Source organism: Anopheles darlingi, chromosome 3 (assembly GCF_943734745.1).
Source record: "Anopheles darlingi chromosome 3, idAnoDarlMG_H_01, whole genome shotgun sequence".
Taxonomy (NCBI): Eukaryota; Metazoa; Arthropoda; class Insecta; order Diptera; family Culicidae; genus Anopheles; species Anopheles darlingi.
Genome location: NC_064875.1, coordinates 24,828,441 through 24,848,438, shown reverse-complemented (window position 1 = coordinate 24,848,438; position 19,998 = coordinate 24,828,441). Strand labels below are relative to the sequence as shown.

The window sequence follows — 19,998 nt, the reverse complement described above, 5'->3', positions numbered from 1 at the left end:
AACGAACGGACACCAACAACAGTTCGCGCTGGGGTCAAAGCACACCGGTGGCGACCTGTGGAGCCGTCGCGACCGCCAGTGTTTCATCTCGTAACCGGGTTCGGAACCGAAAAGCCGAGAAGAGAAAGAAACCAAGATCCGCGGTCGGCACGTGGACCGTGTGGGCCGATAATGCGGGGGTGGGTGGGTGGGTGGGTAAAACCTGCGAATGTAGCACGCCCCCCAACGGGATCACGGGGTCGAGGGGTCGGGGGGTGGTGGTTTAGGGAGGCGTATTTCATTCATAACTGGCCCCCCTGCCACCACCAGCAACAGCAGCAGCAGCAGCATCAATCGCGAAGGCCGCGCTAAGGGGTGGGATTTGGGTGGTTTGGGTGGGTGGATGGGAGTGAGGGGGCCCACGCTCGGCGACGCGCCAATTGCTGGTTAGCGGGTGGGGTGGCGACCGGGTGGCGTCGGCGTCGAGTGGTGATGACGACGATGCTGCTGCTGACGCTGACAACGAACGCGAGCATGAGAGAGAGAGAAGAGCGAGGGGTGGGGGTGGGGGGTAAAACATAAAATAAACAACGAGCACACACACACACACACGCATGCGGCAACCGCCGTCGATCGTGCTGCTGCTGCTGATGAAGGAGAAAGTTGCCGCGAATTTCGTTCTTTTTTTGGCTTCTTCGTCGTCGTTTTGTGTGTTTGTGGATGGAGTCTGTTTTTTTTTTCGTGTGTTGGAGGATCGCAGAAGCCGGTCGTTTGTTGGAGCGGGAGCGGTTAGGGGAGGTGCAGATAAGCACCGGTTTTTTGAAAGAGGGGTGGCTGCTGATGGAGAGAAGACGAGGTTTCTGCTTGCGAGCATTATTTCTGTGTAGCTCTGACGAGCACTTCTCTGGACCGGCGACAGCATTAAAAGACGTTGATTTTGCCCTTTCTTCAAATCTGTAGTCTGACTACTGAATGTACGAACTTGAGGAATGGTGTCCTAAGGAACAGAGTTGGACTCTTAATCGCTTGGTTTTCCGTTAACGCCATGCCGCTGTATTCCCTTCTCTGAGCTTATCTGCAGTGAGGATACCAGAAGTTAATTGACTCCTCAACAAATATCGGGTATATCTTGTAGATCGCTTCAAAGTCCCAAGTTCCCAGCTGTCCGCAGAGTTACTGCAACACTTGGAGACATCTGGAACTCTTTCAAAAATTCACTGACACATCATTTGGGTGTTTGTGGTCTCCAGAAGTCATTCCCTACGGGTGGTGGTTTCAATCCCATCTCAATCAAGAACACTGCCGTCGGCAAGTCCCACAAGGTTCACGACCAGGAGTCCGAGAATTTCAAGACTAATATGGAAACTTCCTCCGTATGTGTAACAGCTTGCAGTTTGCAGCCTGCAGTGATCTTCCTGGAACGGAATACCCTTCCTGGAAGGATCCTAGAAGAACAGAAGCAGCACCAGGAGTAGCAGCAGTAGCACGTCACGTGCGCGCGCGCACACACATGCCTCACGCTACACCGCGTTCGATATGTCCTTTCACCGCGGACTGTCACTAGCAGTACTACTGCGCGCGCCTCTGTGCGTGTGTGTGAGCGTGTGTGTGTGTATTGCTCCTCCGTGAACCGTGAAAATGGCCACGAACTCACACGGTGCACGTGGAGGATATCGAGGAGTCGGAACTCCAAAACACGCTTCATTCACCAAAATTCTAACCAAACAGCCCATTCCACCCCTTTTCCTCCCTTAATTCCACCCGCTGGTATCAACCAAAACGCCCACCAAAGTGGGTGTGTGTGTGTGTGTGTGTGACGGGACTGGCGTGGGTTCGCCAAAAACCCCTCCAGAGAGAAAAGAGAGAGAGAGAGAGAGAGAGAGAGAGAGAGAGAGAGAGAGAGAGAGAGAGAGAGAGAGAGAGAGAGAGAGAGAGAGAGAGAGAGAGAGGGAGGAATTTCCGAGTTGGAAAAACAACGTCGTCGAATGTGGGTGGACATGGATGGGTGGGTGGGTGGATGTGGGTTGATATCCACCCCGGGCGGTGCCTTGCCCTCCCACACACGCATACACACAGGCGAGCTCGTGCGCGTGTGTAGGCGAGCAGCGAAAGGGAAGAAAGGCGCCATCATCATCACCATCATCATCATCATCATCATCATCATCATCGGCAACAGCAGCTCGTGTCCCCCTCGTGCTAGAGATCCCTTTCAGCATCGAGCGCACCCACATCCCCGGAGCAGAGCGAGGCGCAGTGGGTGGTACTGTGCGTGTGTCTTCTACCCTTCTTCTTCGTGTTTTTCCTCTTTCTCTCTTTTTTTTCTCTCTCTCTCTACACAGCACCTATCAACGCGTTCGCAGCCACCACCACCGGTCCTTTCGCTCTCGTCGCTCTGCTGCTGTTTATTGCATCTCGCGATGGTCAGGAGTGGGTGGTTGGGGTGGGTGGATTGCTACTTCTCACCGAAGCAATCCCTTTGGCAGTGGCCAGACCGAACCAAACAAACGGCGACGCAGCGACGAATCAATAGTGCTCGATAATGTGACCGCCAGACACACACACACACACACACCACAGATCGTCATCAGAGTTCTCTGCTTCCGTATTGTTCTTTTTCGATTTGAATTCTTCTTCGAATTAATTCCATCCTTTCCAGCAACACCAGCCCATGGCCACGGTGCACTTGCTTTAAACAACGCACGAGGATAGTGCAAGGATACCACAGGCAAAACCATCGACCACACACGCACACACACACACGCACCATCGATGGACACATAAACGAACAGGGCACTATTGTGTCCTGCTGTTTGTCCGCGAAGATCCGCGAGGATCCGGTTAAAAAAACAAAAGAAAAAAAAACTAAAAAAATCCTCACAAAACCACCAACCAACCTCGCACCTCACCACCGCCACCGTTCATCCGGAACCGTTGCGCTGCACTTTACGAGGGGGGAACACAACACAACAGGGAAAGAAGTACAGAAGAGACCTCCTCTCGAAGCAACGAACCACCACCGCCGGCGGCGGCACCAAAGACCGGCCACACAACGCAAACCAACAAGTGCAAGAAGGGACCAGCGCGCCGGCCGGGGCAACACCAGCGAGGACAACGGAACGAGAAAGAGAGAAAGGAAGATGAGCCGGATCACGCGAATCACACGAGAGGGAAACACACAGAACGAACGAACGAACGAGAGAGAGAGAGAGACGCGAGGACGACGATCTGGCAACTAAAGACCCTTCCAACACACACACACACAGTAGAGGGAATTCAGTTTCGCGTTTTGCTGGACCTGAGAGCTACGTACTTCCATCCGCATCACCGAACCGTAGGAACGAAAATGTGAGCGACTCGCAGCGCGCAATCCAACCGAACCCCGCGTCGTCGTCGTCGTCGTCATCGTCATCGGATACGCACGCAGCAGCAACACCAGCACCAACGCACACCGAAAGGCGTAGAGAGCGAACGAGAGAGAGAGAGGGTGGCCACTGATGATGATGATGCCAACGCCGGCGCGCCGAGGACCACCACCGAGACGACGACGACGACGACGGCGAAGACAGAGACAACCACCACCACTAGCACCAGCATCATCATCATCATCATCATCATCAGGGGGGTGCTCGGATCGGTGTGTGAAGGTGGAACGATGGGATTACCACCACCCCCCATCATTTGCTGCCCCTATCTTCTTCCTCTTCTTTTACTCCTTCTCTTCCTACTCCTCATCAGGGTAATGGTTGTTGGTTTGGTTTTGGGGTTGGAGTTCGAAGCGTTTGCTCCTTGCGCTGCTGCTGCTGCTGCGTTCCCGGTGGGATGATGCATCTTTGCCGGATGGGTTGCTGCGTGGAGAGCTGGACAGTTTCCTCCGGGATATATAGCCGGGGATCAAGGGAACAGGGCGCGCTTTATCTTGCTATATTCATTATTGGATTGTTAAACTGAAGTCGAGTTTTAAAAGACAATTCAATTTGGCTGTTCGATTCTGGAATGATTTTTTTAAAACCAAAATACTGTTCCAACTACCTAGCCTCTGGTTCAGTTCAGAGGAACTGATAAAACCGGGCCTTTAATGGCAACAAAAACGGCCCCGCTAGGGGAGGAACGTGGTGTAGTGTGGGGCGTGGAGAATTCTGCTTCATCCCCTGAGGCGATGAAGTATACGAGATACACACACACGCTACGATGGTATTGGTGGAACCTCGATACCCGAACCGAGAGTCAGTAACTACCTTCTCCTCCTCCTCCACCACCTTCCTACGCACGCATCCTTACGCAGGCATCGCACGTACACATTCGTAGCAGCGTATCGCATCGCACACAGTCACAGTCAGGCAGGCAGGCAGCAAGGACCTGCTCTACGTGCGATGCCGTCAAGGTGGCCAAAGGGTACATGACGTCACACACACACGGGGTGGGAATTGGTGTTAAGGGGAGTGGAGCCTTGTACTTCTACCCGCCCTTTGTCACCCCAACTTTTTGTATTTAATATTATGCTGGTAGTTGCAGAGGGCGCCCTTTATGACCCAAGCCCTCAACGCCTTAAGGCGATGAAGGAGTTCGGAAGGATGGTGGTGGTATGGTACCATTCTGCGCCTGGGCTGGATCAAGGGAAAGGGGACACTTTGCTTGGCCGTAAATGGCAATGGAGAGAGCCAGCCGTTGGCTCCAGTACCCGCATATACCCAGTGCGGCTCCTTAAGGACGACTGCTGGTGCATGGTTGTGGAAGATGTCCAAAGACCAACTCACTCTCACTCTCTCTCTCTCTTTCTCTCTCTCTCTCTCTCCCTCTCTCTGCCTCTCTCTTCCAGTCCGGGTATCTGGTTTGAAGAAATGCTGCCCCAGCTACTGGCACACAAACATCCGGTTCAACATGGGATGGAGACTCCATCTCACTCCGTGCAGACAAACACACACACACACAGAGGCGGGGGTCGCACAGAAGATGGAAGCTCAAATTACTCGCCACACGAAACGGTTTACCACATCCGGACACCCACCGCGGGCCACAGAGCGTCGCCTGGAACCTGGAATCGTTTGGTCCAGCAGCAGCAGCAGCACGGAGTCGTCTGCAGTAGTTGAACGATTAACCCGTGAACTCGATCGTTAATGGCAAGTCCGGTGTGACAATAAGACAAGCAACTTTCCGTTAAGGATTCCGGGGGTCTGTGTCACGGTCCAGAAGATGCTCCACCAGAACTTCGCGTCGTACCGATGTAACGGTGTCAGCAGATGGTGGAACGAACGCGAGGTCCTTTTTGGATCCCGTCCCTTCCTAGGTATATCAAGAGTTGCATTATCCAGGAGGCGTAACAACGGACACACATTGTTGTGCTCGATAGACTTGGAAGTTGCTCCCATTACCATCTGGATATCTTTGAAGGAGTATCGTATCTGGACATCTGGCTGTATTAGATAATCAAGATTCTTAACAAGTCCCAATGAATCGCTACGTCTGATGGCGTATAAGGATCTTCTTTATATACTAGAGCTTGAGTATTGGACACTAGAAAACTATAGTGCGTTACATATTTCTAGTGTTAAATATGATAAGAAGGAAGTGCCCATTGAGTTCTAGACAAATCATCATGTAATAACTCCTTCAATTCCTCGTCTGCGCAATTTCGTGTGGTTTATGAGATGATAGATTCTACAAATGATTGAACTTTCGACAGCCTGTTGATCTTTTACTCATATTAGAGCTTCTTTCATATTTATGTATCCACTCCACTGATCTCCAGATCTTATTGAGGTTTAATTTTAACAAAAACAAAAGTATAATGCGGATGAAAACAATTAAAGTTAAATGAATAACGGTCTGTCTGCCACGAGGCTGTTCTTATACGTGTTCGTGATCGAGTTGTTCGCTGTTGCTCGAGAGTTCTTTACAGACTCACCACAAGAGATGATCGCTACACAAAGTCACGTCAAGGGCATTAGTGTCAGATGGTCCGGTTGTGTCTCTGCTTGAAGTTAATTTTCAAACGAACGACATGCTTTGGTGTACATTTAGTCCAGCCCAAAACAGCAAAGTGAGGAGAGGCATATACATTTTTCCTTTCCAAAACGTCCTTCTATCCCATATTTTATCCAACTGGCTTACACACTTACTTCTCCGGTGCTACAGCCGACGAGCGGTCTTGGCCAGCCACAGAAGATTCCTTCACCGCTCGCGATCGACTGGTTACTTTATCGAAAACATGAAAAAAAAAAACCATAAAAAATCCCCCAAACCAACACGACTTATCATCCCCGGACCAACAACCGGGGCGTACTGCAGCCTCCCTTCCCGGGGCAAGGCATCTAAATCAATCAGTTCCACAGCATGCATTTGCGCCACCCAACTGCTCCAGTAGTTCAGTCTGGCCAGCATAACATATTCCAGGAAGATCAGCCCTTCAACACCACCCCACCGGTGGGAGCCAGGGAATACCTCAAGACGTCTGTCCTACTGGGTTATTCCCATCTAATGTAGATACAATAACAACAGAACGCAAAAAGAAATGATCGCCAGAAAAGCGATCAAGACGAGGAAGAGGCGCTGGACAAAAAACCACGCACACACACACACACAAATACCTAACAGGCTCAACGGACACACACACACTTACACACGAAAACGTGGAGGACATGACATCCGCCCAAGGGTAAGCATCGAGCAATCAAACAACCGACCAGGGGGGAAAAAATGGTTGCAATATATATATTCCGTGCATTTTGTGCGCGACAAAACGCACGCACGGTTCTTTACGGAGCTAAAAGGTTGGTTGGGGGGGGGGGGGGGAGGGGGAGAGGGTGGTCGGCGTCGTTCGCCTTCAAGGTCTGTCGTCCCCTTGGACCCGCTGGGTAAGCATTAGAAGGAAGAACTCCGGCTAAGGAAAGGCATATTGGGAAACGGAAGAAGAGAGATCGAGAGGATCGAGGAGAAGACGCACGATCTCGCACGTGTTTGTGTGGTGGTGGTGGTGGTGCGGGGTGCGGGGTGCGACAAGACGAATTCCAATGCCATCTCCCATGGCGGCCCCTTTTTTCGGCCCCGCACACCGCGCATCACCACCACCACTCGTTGTCCTCCATTCTTTCGTTCCGTTTCCTTGCGATGCTGTTGCTGCTGTGTGGCGGTGGGTGGAAACCATGCGTGAAGGCTGCACAGGGGGAGATGGGGTGAGGTGGTTGGGAGAAAGAAGAAGAGGAGAGGAGGGACGAAAAGGGAGCGAAAGAAGCGGCCAAACGAACGAACGGAAAACAAGAGGAGGAAGGAAAAGAGAATGATCGAGAAGGAAGAGAGAAGGAGGACCTCGGGTCCGACGGTGGCAACAGAAAATTATGCTCGCTGTTGGAGGGAGAGAGAGCGAGATAGAGAGAGAGAGGAGGAGGAGGTCGAGCAGAAAGAGGGTGGTAGGGTGGGTGAAGCGGAAGGGAGGGAGGGAGAAAGGCAAACGGGAAATTGAACCTTGCCGGCAACAAAAGAAAAACAAAAAAAGGGGCCTCGAACGAAGTGAGAGAGAAAGAGAGAGGGGAGGGGAGAGGAGGGTTTTTACGACGGGCGACGACGGCGACGATCGCCTACCTCCTTCTCCTCCTCCTCTCATCCCATCCCTGGGTGTGGTGGTGGTGGTTCACCTCCCACCGGGATCGGGACCTTCTGTTGCTGCTGCTGCTGCAGGACCTTGGGCCTCCGATCCCGGAACGGGGTTTTGGGTTTTGGGTCTTGGGTTCGGGTGGGTCGGTGGGCTGGCATCCTTCTTCTACGTTAATGTGTTTAGAGGGCGAGCGAACGAGCGAACGAGAGAAGGGAATGAGGATCAAGGGAGGGTATAAAGAGGAGGAGGAGGACGAGGGCCCGGGGGTTTTGAAACACCCCTTAGGGGTGGTGCAGCGGTCGTCGGTCGTCGGTCCTCGGGACACGATCACGGGATGATGGAGACAGAGTACGAGAGAGAGAGCAGCACCTGCGTCGTCGTCGCAAGAAGAAGGAAAAGTAGATGCAGGAGACAAGAGAGAAGGACCCCGCCGTAAATCTTCCTCCAAACCACCCTCCTCCTCCCCCTCCCTCGCTCTTGTATCTTCCTCCTCCCTTGGCAATGCTCCTGGATGGAGGATTCTCGGCGATGAAGCGCAGATCCTATTCCTCCTCCTCCTCCAAAGGGCACAACACAACCACAGCCTCAGAACGTCACTATATCCTGTCCTTATATCCCTCCCCTGGTCGGTGTGTGTGTGTGTAAAGGATGACACATTCCACCCGGGGGCAAGAGGATGTGGCGCGTTGATGGTGGTTACTCGGAAATGCGCTGGATTCCGAAAGTTCCTCCAGAAATCCAGACTCTCGTCGATGGCGTGACTGAATAATGCCAACGCTTTTGGCCCCGTGATCGTGCGTTTGGTGGGAGATCGCAGACCAGACCTCCCCTTTGTGCTGCTGGTGGTGGTGGTGACACGGAGTCGGGGACGCGGAGAGCTTCAATTTTGTAATCCGAAACTCCAAATACTTGCAGCCGCCGAACGGCTGCTGCTGGCTGCTGACCCCATTTTTGCAAATTCCGTACCCCCCCAACTCGCCCCACCCATTTTGTGGGTGGGTGGTGGTGGTGGGTGATGGCTGGCTAACCCCACACCAAGCGAGCGAGACGCAAGCGCCCTTGCGGACGAACGTAAGAAAAAAAAAAGCGAAGAAATTAATATATTATATACGACGCAATCTGACTCGGTATGTGTGTATGTGTGTGTGTGTGTGTGTGTGTGTGTGTGTGTGTGTGAGGAGAGGGTGGCACCACCTGCTATGGTACGGGCCTCCCCCCGGGGGGTCACCCCACGCACTTTGGTCTCCCGAGTGCGGGAGGAAGAGGTCGTAGACGGTGGGGTGGTTGAGGTAAAGAGAGGAGAGATCGTTGATCGTCGTGCGCCGCGTGAAGCTGCGTGGGTTTCTGATGGGCTGCCTCTGCTGCTGCTGCTGCTGCTGCTGGTGCCGTTGCGACGGTCGAGCGCCCGATCATCAAGGAAAGCCACCCAACGCCACCCAACGCCACCCTTCCACCCACCCACCCACCCGCCCAACGGCGAAGAGGAAGCCAAAAAGGGGGACGACGTAAATCGCCGGCGACGGCGACGACCATCTTTCTGCCGCCTCGCTGGATATGCAAAAAACAAAAAAAAAACACCGGGGAGTTGTGGTCAACAACAGCAGTGTATGTGTGCATAGGTGTGTGTGCGCGTGTGTGCCGGGGTCTCAAAACGTTAGGGACACAACCAAAGGCAGCACTGGTGAGGGGTGAGAAAATGAGAATGGAACTGGGGAGGGGGAAGCAACGTCAGAAAGACGTCTGGTGACCCTCGGTGGAATGGGGGAGTGTAGTGGGGTGGGTGACGCGTTCAGTAACCTCCCCCCTCCCCCTCATCAACAGGGAAGTAGCAGCAGGGTTAAAAAAAAAATACACACATTAACATGGTCGCAAAGCATGCTTGCTTTGGAGCAGGTTCCGAAGTTCCGAGGTTCCGTCCGTTGTCTAAAACAGATTCGCGATCAAAGCGATCATGGCCATGTTGAGGCCAAGACGAGAAGTGAAGAAGAGTTCTACAGCTACAGGACAGTAGAAGTAGAGTCCACGATGTAAAACGTGACAAAGAAACGTAGAGATATCTGATAGTGACAGTTCCAGGTCCGACGAAGAACTTTTCCTAAAACAGGACTCGAGAAGAAAGGATCTACAAGAGGTTGATCCTGAAGCGTTGTACTAAGGAATTTATCGGATTCCAAATTAGTAAATTGAACTTTCTTTGGCGTCACTAAGCAAAACAAGGGGTGACGCTTGTTCTGCAGAAGTCTGCACGATGAGAAGCAAAGAAAGAAACTCAAGACAGACTTCTTTATCCCTTGTCTAGATAGTAAAAATCTAAGCCAATATACGGTGGTAATTACTGTTTTCTGGCGTCTACATATGAGATTTTATGCCTAGAAATTGGCGAAGCCAAAGACAACTGATATTCCATTTGTTTTTAATAAATGGAATGTTCGATCTTTTGGAATAGAATGAATTAAAATTAGCAAATAATAAACATAGTATTGAATTAAAGCAACCGCTCGTCTCAATTCGGACTGCTTAAGTGTTAGATGACGTAGCAAGGTTCAAACCCGATCAAAGAAGCGTAAGAAAAAGTCGCAGTTTTATTTCTAGAAGTTTTTCTAGAACTACGGTACATTTTTCGCCAATAAATTAAAGTCAGAAGTCATTAAAGTTAGACAGCGTTATCGAAGGTTGATAGATCCTTGATCTTCTTAGGAGATTTTCATCGAGCAATGTCCTTATTTCGACTTACTAGCATAGCGTAGATCCTAGACAACTGACGAACGATCATTGCTTGATCGTCCTCGAACTCGCTCTCTCGCTCTCGCTCTCTCTCTCTCTCTCTCTCTCTCTCTCTTTCTCATCGAAAGGGGCATCTTAATGTCGATCCTTTGGTCGTTCGGATCCCAAACGCCAAGTTGCGCCTCCAGACGCCGACGACGACGACGACGACAACGACGATCGTTTGGCTTTTGCGTGGCTGCTGGGTTTTTTTTATGATCCACCTACCTCCCACCCTCGCTGTGTCACCTTCCATCCCCTTCCTCGCCATCGTTCGAGGGGTATTTAATTAAAGGAAACAACAACCACCACCTCACACGGTGGGGCGGCAAGGTGCCAGGGCTAATGACGATCGCCCGAACCGAGCACACGATCGAAGCATCCTCTCCCTTCCTACCCCCCCCCCCCCCACACACACACACACACACACACACACATGACGATGATGATGATGATGATGATGATGGGGTGGCCGGTGACGACAATGATGACGATGTTCAGGATGAAACGTATTTTAGGGTGACCAATGGGGGAGGAGGGTGGCAAAGGTGAGGTGTTTCGGCGTCTTCTCCCGAATTAAAAAAAAGGAGAAGGAGGAAAAAAAGAAGGATGAGGAGGAGGAGGAGGAGGAGAACGAGAAAAAAAACGGCAACAAAACAGCTGCCACCAACGGTCGGTCGGTTGGGTCCATTCGGTGGGCAGCCGGTTTGGGAGGGAAAAACTGGTTTAGTGGTGGCCCTCCTACCACCCCCCTAAAGAGGAACGGGGTGTCAGTCAACACACACAACAAAAAAAAAAAATGATGATCGAAGAATACCAACAAGAAAAAGACGATCACGACGACGACGACGACGACGACGAGCGACGACGCCGACGGGCGATGTCTTCTCACCTGCGCGTCTGCTGTGGTCCCTCTCGCCCTCCCCTGACCCTGACGGTGGCGACGGCGGCGCCGGTAACCATCGCATATCCGGCGATGGCGGCTGCACACACACACACACATACAGGCGGATACGCACCACCACCCTCTGGCTGGTGAAGGTCCTCCTCCTCCTTCACCCCACGAAAGATACAAACAGAAGACGGGGCGCATTTCGGGGCGCGTTTAACGCTTGCTTCGATCCCTACATCCCCCTTTTCTTGGGTGGAATGAGGAGGTGTGGGAGGAGTGGGCCTGCTGTGGGGTGTGTGTTGCTTCTACTTTTTCTTCGGCGCGTTGTTTACCAGCATTGAAGTTGGTGGTGGGGTAGCGCGCGACAGCTGGTCCCAGCCAACCAGCCAACCAGCCACCCTGTTTCTTATCCTTTCGCGGCTGTTTTGCGTTGAAGGGAAGGGAGCGAATGAAGCGAGTGAAGCGGTGAGGTGGTGGTGGCCTTCTACGAAAGGGAACAGATGGTGATTGCAGCGTACGTACGTACAGTTGCATCCTAAAATGTAGTCCCACCCTCTTCACTCTTTGACATTTTGTCCTTTTGGAACGATGGTCTTCCTGACAGTTTGATCAGAATGCGTTGTTTGCATTTTGGGATGACGCCGGAGATTTCGATTTAGTTGTCGAGTCTCGTACACATCGGATCGAGGAGCGAGAACTGGAACTATAAAGGTCCTATAAAAACCGACCGCTGTCATCGCAGCAGCCTACGCGCAAGGAACAGGCGAGTTTACGCTGGTCAAGAACCTTGATTGTTCCGGCAAAGGAAACAATACCCAATCATCGGTGTGTGTGTGTGTGTGTGTGTCCTTCTCTTCCGATCGATCGAGAAAGCGCTCGTCACTCGTGCAGCAGGTGGAGGACTCGAAACTCTATCGATCTCCGATCGGCCACACCATCACCTTTTTCATCACGCAAATCGCCCGCTGCTGCTGGTGTGGTTGTCACCATCGTGCGCTTACACACGCAACGCACGCGACGCAGCAGGCGACGACGGGGCTCCTGTCGGTGTTGGTGCTCCTGGCGACGCCGACGACGAAACAAAGCAGCCTGTGCGCTGGCTGCAAGCAAGGAAGAAGCAGACACACAGAAAAAAAACAGTCGAAATCTGGCGACCCATCGAGTGTCGTAGTAGGCTGGGAGGAGGATGAGAAATCTGAAACACGAGGAGAAACCCGGCCCGCAGACTCTCAGGCCTTTGTTGTAGGTGGACGGGGAAGAAATGGGTGGGAAGGGACGAGGGGCCGCAGACGCGGACGCGTAAAGATTCGGGCATACGAACGAGGTAGGGAGGAAGGAGGAAAAAAGAGGAAGCAAAAAGTAAGAAAACAACAAGGAGAGAAAAGTCCCAACGACCACAGCCACCGACCGGCCGGCCGACCCGCAGCAGACTGGTCCCCGGTACCCACCCCCACTTGATTAACCTCATTTTTTTTTCGCTTCAGCACTGGGAGTTGCAAGAGATGAGGATGCCCGACTGGCCCTGGGACCAACACACAAGCAGAGGCGAGGGTGGTGGCAGCACAGCATTCCGTTGGTGGCTGGATGGCACCCTTTTACGCCTCCACGCTACGCAGGTAGCGAGACCGGCCGGCCGGCAAGCCAGGGGTACACACACGCACACGAGATTAGAGTTGTCTCCGTGACAATAGCACTACCGTGTGGCCGCATCTCTTTCTCGCGCTCACATTATTTCTCCATGCACCTGGCCAGCAGGGATAATCGAATTTGTCGCTGTCGATTGACCTTGGGGTACTTACCTTGGTCGCCTGGTCGGTTGATCCACGCCGGATGGTTTTTCGAAGGATGCTACGATGCGAACCGCGTAAACTCCTCGTAACCAGCCAAAAACAAAAAAAACGGCACCTTACCGCGATGATAACGGTTGCGGCCACTAGAAACACCACGTGCCACACAAAAATCCGCGTCCAAACACTACCGCCTCACGCTCGGCACTACACGGACCCGAACGGACGGACGGAGGACGAATTTTCGCACAGCAGCACGCACGGTTCACTTGGATTGTTTTGCTCTGCTCCTGCGTCCTGTCCCGTCCTGCGTCGCTATGTGCGTCGTTACCGGAGCCGGCGCTGAGAGAGGCTCGCTTCGGTGAGAGTGGAGAGCAGGATGTTGTCGTGAGATTGTGAAACAGACACCCAAGGGTTAAAGGACAGCGGTAGAAGAAATTAAAGAAAATGGTTGTGATTTTTCAAATTATAAACGGATTTTTTTTTTTAAATAAACTGGTTAATTCAAAATGCCGCCCTCCAAGTGTGATAGAAAATGTATCTAGACAAATGAAAGTTCGATTCGGAAAACCATTAAATTCACTTGTTAAGAGTGCTGTCCAACGAATGAGGGGCGACTGTAGAAAATTATTGTTCAAATACGGAATTAAAAATAAACCAAGTCCATCAAGACTAGCGCCAAGAATACCACAGTTCTACCAGAGACTCCAAGGCTATATGGGTATATAACCTGCGCACTATAGAAAATCTTCTCGTGTTTCCCAAGTTCCCATTTTTGTTATTTTAAATTTCAAATGTAGCACGTAATTCTTGCTCCTTGAACGTGACCCGTACCAAAATTTAAAATTTGAGCAAAACTGGGCTCACAGGCCTCGTGAGTGTTTCTGTTTCGTATGAAAATGGACGGAAAATTCAGAGCAAACCTTTTTATGTTTTAGAGAATTTACCAGATGGCCTTCTGCGTTTCGATTGCGCTTCGTGTAGAAGCACCTTAAGCAACTCTTTGTATGGCTTGGCGCGCTGGATGGTTTGAAATATTTCATGTTTTTCGGAATTTTGGAATTCAAACTATTTCATAAAATCCGTTATGATCCGTTATTATCCGTTCTTGGTTCTTGTGATTCGGGGTAGCTAGGAAGTAATATCTTTTAGGCAGTATCTACTACATTATTGTAGAAATAGAAAATGGTTCAGAAAAATCGGTGAACACATTAGCCGTGGCCACACGGGGCGAAAACCCTAGCGCAAACGAAAAAATTAATGCCAAAACGGTTTCGCTTAACCCTTACACGCTGTCAAACTTTTATACGTCCGCGGACTTTTTCGCTGAACCCTTGACGCTATCGAACGCTTTATTTACGAAAATGTAGGTTCTTTTCGTATTGTTTTTGCATTTTTAATATAAATATAACAGCAACAGCAACAAAATCGTTAAAAACTGCAAAATTTATTCGGAAAACAACTTCAGCGGCCAAAACACAGATGAAAACAATACGTTTGACATTTCGGCATAAATTTTCGGGTTTTTACCCCTGCCACACGAAGCGAAAACATTTTGGCATTAATGTGCAAATTTGCGCGCAAATTTTCGCCCCGTGTGGCCACGGCTATTCGTTATTAAAACGTCACGTCACGTCAGTAAAAAGAGATTTTTTTTAACAAAATTATTGGAAACCATGCAACATTATGCTCACCGTTGGGTCGGTCTGCACATCATTTTATGCGGTATACTTGCGGGCGATACCATTTTCACCCGTGGCATAGTTATCTAGAATTGTGATGGTGTGTGCGTGTAAGATAAGATTAGATAAGCACATCTAGTTCCCCTATGAAAGGGTTTCTTTTGGCGGGGTGTCTTTCCCGTACGGGTCCAGTCGAGCCGAACCAGTGACCACAATAGGTCGGCTTTGAATCACCTTAGATTCCCGGAATCTAAAGCGAAAGTGATCTCCCAGAGTTTGATTAGTGGATTATGTTGATTGGTGAAAACAGGTGAGCTTGCATTGAAGAACAAACCTCGTTGGTGATTCAGTGAAACTCGGTGGTCCACTAGAGAGACTAAAAGGTGTTTTATGACTCGTGCAGAAAGCTTCAAAGGTGGCACCGACCGTTGACTGTACCCGCCCAAAATATTGCTCAGTTTTTAGAAGGATGAAGTGACTCTTATCAGCAAACCGTAAAAGCAAGCAACCTACCCGAATCTTCGACCGTGGCGATAAGATAGGTTGCACAAACACACAACAATAGATCGAATTTAGCAATTCTACAGCCCGGGGAGGTGTTTTAGTAACGTATTTAGACCCTCGTTTGATCCCTGGAGTTTGGGAGGAGTAATCGGGAAACAGGGAGTTTTCGGAGTGTATTTCGGTGGTTATCGGTTACCCAAACGAGGCGTTGATCGATCGCGAGAATGTAAGCAGGGCATGAATGAATCACCAGCGTGAAGTTAATTGCTGATGATGAATCGTAGTGCAGTCAGTATCTATTCGTGTGCGCCTGTGTCTGTGGCTGTGTGTTTGTATGTTGGCGTACTTGAGTAATCATCCACAGAAAACCACTTATGGACGGTCTAATCGGTGTTGCAAACGGAAGTGGACAGGTGGACGAACGGTTAGGACGGTCTGTGGGCGAACGCTATGCTCCCCTGCTTTATCACCGTTTGTTTGCACGATAAAAAAGGCAGCGAGTATAGGGTTGGGCAGAAGACGTTGCACGATGTCACTGCCTAACTCAAGTGCTTTAGACACTGTGAAGTGAAATACTAAAACGTTCAGTTATGAAATCAAAAGCAATACGTTTGGCTGCAATCCATGCATCATATGGATGCAATTCCTATAATCTGTTCCTAGAGCACACACGATGAGTCTATCCATTGCAGCTGATGAGTCAACGAGAAGGAGTTGACGTTGCGGATCGATAATTTTAGACCTAGATGAATCAGAGCGTTAACTTCCCCTGATAAACTACCCCTCCACAATCCGTTGAATGTGGATTTCAGGCTTCGGTTCTCAGAATGTTTCACCCCCGTGCCTTTCCTTTCGGCCACCACCACCGATGAAGTGGCCTTGCCTAGAGCTTCGCCTGATCACAGTCAAAATACGGGCGACAGGTTGAGGCTTTTGTGGCAGGTTGCGTTCCTTCGGCACTGCCAGCGGTTTGCACTCGCCCCTCTTATCTTATCTGCTGCTCGATATTGGGGTTCGAGTAGAGGTGTGGCGTGGCTGTGTGCGCAGCTTACGCAAGCAGCAGCAGCAGCAGCAGCAACATTCCTTCAAGTTTTAGTCCAGCTCTATTGGGCCAACATAACCTCGCCCTCGATACTACTTTAAATCCAGATGCTCCTATGATGCGTGATTACTCTTTACGGAGGGTAACCATGGCTAACGGTTACTGTCTTTTCTTTTCCTAGATCGAGTAAGAGATAGAGCGATATAGAAAGAGAGTTTCCATGATGAAGCGACCGGTATCAGTGGCACTGCCCTTGCTGGCCACGCTGCTACTGCTACTAGCACACGGTGGAGTGGCGCAGGAGAATGTACTTACCCGTGTGGCGCCCTCCATGCTGGAGTGCTACGAGAATCCCGCCCTCTTCGAGCGGGACAATCGGCTACCCATGACGATGAACATGCTGATCGAGTTGATCCGTAAGGTGGAGGATACGCCCGGGTTCCAGCAGGATATTCGGCAGCTCGCGATCGCCCTGCTGCATCGCTTCCGCCAAGATGGAATCGTGAGAGCACCGGGTGTACCGAACATTTCCGGTGTACTCCCGTTCAGTCCAACCGAGTTCCAGTTCACGAAGCATCGTGTCCTATTCTCACGCCTACTGCCCGGTAATGCCGTCAACTTCCCTAACGCAACGCTCGGTCCCGAGGAGCGGGTAAGTGCCATGTCCCTTTGCATGAAGTAGTACAATTCATGATAAGTTCTCTGTCCATTCTTGATTTGTGGACCACACACATACACAGTGTGCCCTTCACTTTATGCTGTCCAATTCGATCGATCGGCGCGTACGGGGTGACGAGAACATTCGCTGCTCGCAGCTCTCCCAGTACCGGGCAGCTCGAGTTCCCCGGGAGCTCGGGGACGAGAAACCGGTGAGCCGGTTCCGTTCGAACTATCTGGGCGACAGTGAGATGCTGGCTCAGCCCGAGATGGATCGTATTCGGCAGCAGATCAAGAAGCTACGAAAGCAAGCGGCTCGCCTCGAGATGGATCCGGATGAGGAGCTGCACGAGGGAGCTGAGGATGAAGAGGCGACCGAACCGGAAGAGGAAGCAGTCGCACCCGTTGAAGCGGCGGCCGAAGACGGTGAAGGAGGGGAAGGTGAACCGCTGGAGGAAGATGGTGGCGGGGAAGCTGAAGCGGGACAGATTAGTGATGTTTCGCTGGTGGATATTGCCTCGAACGCGATCAGTCAGTGCCCGGTGGAGAACGGTGTCGTCCATACGACCTGGGGATCCGTGATGGCGGGCACGCTGCTGGCCGGTATTGCGGCAGGACTTGAGCCACAGACGGTGCAGCTGCGTGATTTGATGACCCGGTCCGGCGAGTACCGTAGCCGTCAGCAGGCACAACCGCTGCGTGTGGACAACCGTTGGGCTGCAACGTTGTCGGGTGATTTGGCCGAGGTTGCGCTGCTCCATGTACCGGGTGAACTGAACAATGTGCGTGTCGGAGCACCGGGAGCCTGGAACCACTCGGTGGCGACTCGTTGGTACTTCCTGAGCCAGCGGGAACATCTGCAGATGACGGACACGGAGATCCGGGCCGGTATCGATGGACTGCTGCTCGCTACGAATATTGCCGAGTGGCGCACCCGGGCGAATGGGCTACGGTTAAGTCAGGTTCTCGACATGTACTACTCGCAGCGAGGTGTGTTCAATGATACGGTACGATCGTGCAATCGACGTGACCTGTACACGACGGTAGCCCCTATGGAGCAGTTGCGGGATCAGACCGTAGCCTTCAGTACTGTGCTGGAGAGGGAGATGCAGATGGCGTTCACCATGCAGCAGCCAGCGATTGAGATGTTCTCTCGTCAGGCCACCGAAGCGTTGGCCAACTATATACGTAAGTTGTTGGTAGCAAATGGGCTGGATTCGTTCGATTAATTATCACTCTGTTCTGGGCCCTCGTAGCGACGGCTTTGAATGATCTGACCTGTGAGGCTACTGCCATCGTATCGAACGATCCAACGGTCTGGAGAACGGCATCCGATCTCTACATCTTCATTGACGCATCGTGGACCTACCGGGATGTGTACTCGGTCGTGACGTAAGTGGGACCACCTTTGTTCTTAATCAAGAAACACCTGGCCTCACTAGATCACTTTCTTTTCTGCAGTCACATTCTGGATTCGGTCGATGTTGGACGCTTCGGTTCGACCTACACAATTCTGAACGCTCGAGATGGCAGTGTCGTGGTAAACACGACGCGTTCTTTGGCCGACTTCCACATGATCTATACTCCACAGGAACACGAGAGATGTAAGAACAAGGGTTCTCGACATAGGGCCTGATTTCGTAAAGTCAAACACCTGTCCCAATGCCACGTAACCATAGTAACCAACAGTTTTCATAGTTAGCTAGATTTGAACGAGTTTTCCTACTACAGAAATAATGCGCTTATTCAGTGCCACAGACGTGTGGCTTTACGGAATCAGGCTTATAATAGACACTATGAACTATACTGATAGGCCCTGGGCTCATTCTCTCTGTTACCAGTGCCGGGAGGATTCAATCTGCCGAACGTGTTCCGCCAGCTGCGCAACGAAACCAACAACCTGATGAGCGAGGAACGGCGCACCAACAATCTGAGCGGTCGGTCCAAGATTGCTCTCATCATCGTTAATCTGGATCGGGTTAGTGAGGGTGATACGAATTTCGCCATCCAGCATCTACAGATCTTCCGCGAGGAGGTACCGGATCTGCGTTTCATCTACCTGGCCAACGGTGATGCGGGACGGTTCAATCGGTTTGTGCGTGACGAACGGCGCGATGTGTTCCCATTGCGGGCACTAGAGTCGGGCGGTGTGGTGGATACGATCCGTGTGCAGCTGAGTCCGGTCATTCATCGGTTGCAGCAGGAACCGAGGCGTGTGGTGAATCCACGCTGTGGAAACAATTGGGTGCAGGAGAACTGGGGCTCGAACTCGATGAACCAGTTCGTGGAACCACGGGGCATCAACTTCTACCGGTTGCATCCGAACTACTTCTTCCTGGAGGGCAACAATCGGCGCCTGCGTATTCAGGGCCATGGGTTCGCGCATCTGACGGTGTGTCATTCTCGTTGGGTAGAGCGACCAAGGTAAGGGGTGGATAGTGATTAATTAGCTTCTCACGAGCCTTAAACCTAATGCATTCGATTCCACACAACCTTTTCACCAGACAAAACACCACGGAGAACCGCGATTCGATCGTATGCCGGACCATCAACTCTGACGCGGCCGATATTGACCTATCGCGAGCTTGCGAGGGCCACTCGGTCATACATAGCTGCCCACCGTTGTTCGTGTCTGTCGAGGGACCACAGGTTGCACCGAGCGTGATTCGTTGCTCGGAACCGGAGTGTCGCTTCCCCGATAATGCTCGGTTTGCCATCATCTTGGATAACATGGGATGCTTCAGTGGAGCCAGCAGAACCGTCAGCTCGTTGCTGATGGCGGCGCTGGCCGCGATGTTGCTGGTACTCTTCAAATAACTCCTGGTGTCCTGGAACGACCTCCGTCGAAAGACGTGCCGTGTGTAGTATTAGCCAGTAAAAGTAAGATTAAGAACCGAGTAGTCACCAGAGAATCACCTTATCGCCAGCTCATTTCCAGTCTACCATAACAATAAATGACAACAAAACCCTCCCTCTCCCAGTGCTACGCACCTAGCTTTAGCAATGTCGACAAACTATGGGTAGTTCAATAAAGTTTCGAAATGACTCCTGACCGGTTGCGTTACCATGCGGCAATGGAATGGTTGGTGGAGTAGCGAAAGAGT

General features: G+C 51.4%; 2 protein-coding genes across 3 annotated transcripts in view; one reads left to right on the top strand and one right to left on the bottom strand.

The window, feature by feature from the left end:
- Positions 1–13,235, bottom strand: part of LOC125954247 (protein charlatan) — an 18,828-nt gene extending 5,593 nt beyond the window's left edge. The window contains exon 1 of one of the 2 annotated variants that reach the window (XM_049684394.1): positions 13,022–13,235. The gene's annotated coding sequence lies outside the window, so the exon portion shown is untranslated. Of the gene's footprint in view, positions 1–3,289; positions 3,310–13,021 lie in introns of those variants that run through there. The other variant, XM_049684395.1, reaches the window with a different exon arrangement.
- A 1,640-nt stretch (positions 13,236–14,875) lies between these two features.
- Positions 14,876–19,946, top strand: LOC125954256 (uncharacterized). The gene is made up of 7 exons (XM_049684404.1): positions 14,876–15,001; positions 16,419–16,889; positions 16,978–18,082; positions 18,151–18,286; positions 18,356–18,498; positions 18,736–19,318; positions 19,399–19,946. The coding sequence occupies exons 2-7, from the start codon at positions 16,458–16,460 to the stop codon at positions 19,709–19,711; spliced, it is 2,712 nt and encodes a 903-aa protein (XP_049540361.1). The 5' UTR covers positions 14,876–15,001; positions 16,419–16,457; the 3' UTR covers positions 19,712–19,946.
- Positions 19,947–19,998: the final 52 nt, after the last annotated feature.

Bases quoted from the DNA above. Each gene is read 5' to 3' on its own strand.
- LOC125954256 (XM_049684404.1), top strand. From the start codon at position 16,458: ATGATGAAGCGACCGGTATCAGTGGCACTGCCCTTGCTGGCCACGCTG. The intron at 16,890-16,977 runs GTAAGTGCCATG...ACACATACACAG, and splicing joins CGCTCGGTCCCGAGGAGCGG to TGTGCCCTTCACTTTATGCT. The intron at 18,287-18,355 runs GTAAGTGGGACC...TCTTTTCTGCAG, and splicing joins GATGTGTACTCGGTCGTGAC to TCACATTCTGGATTCGGTCG.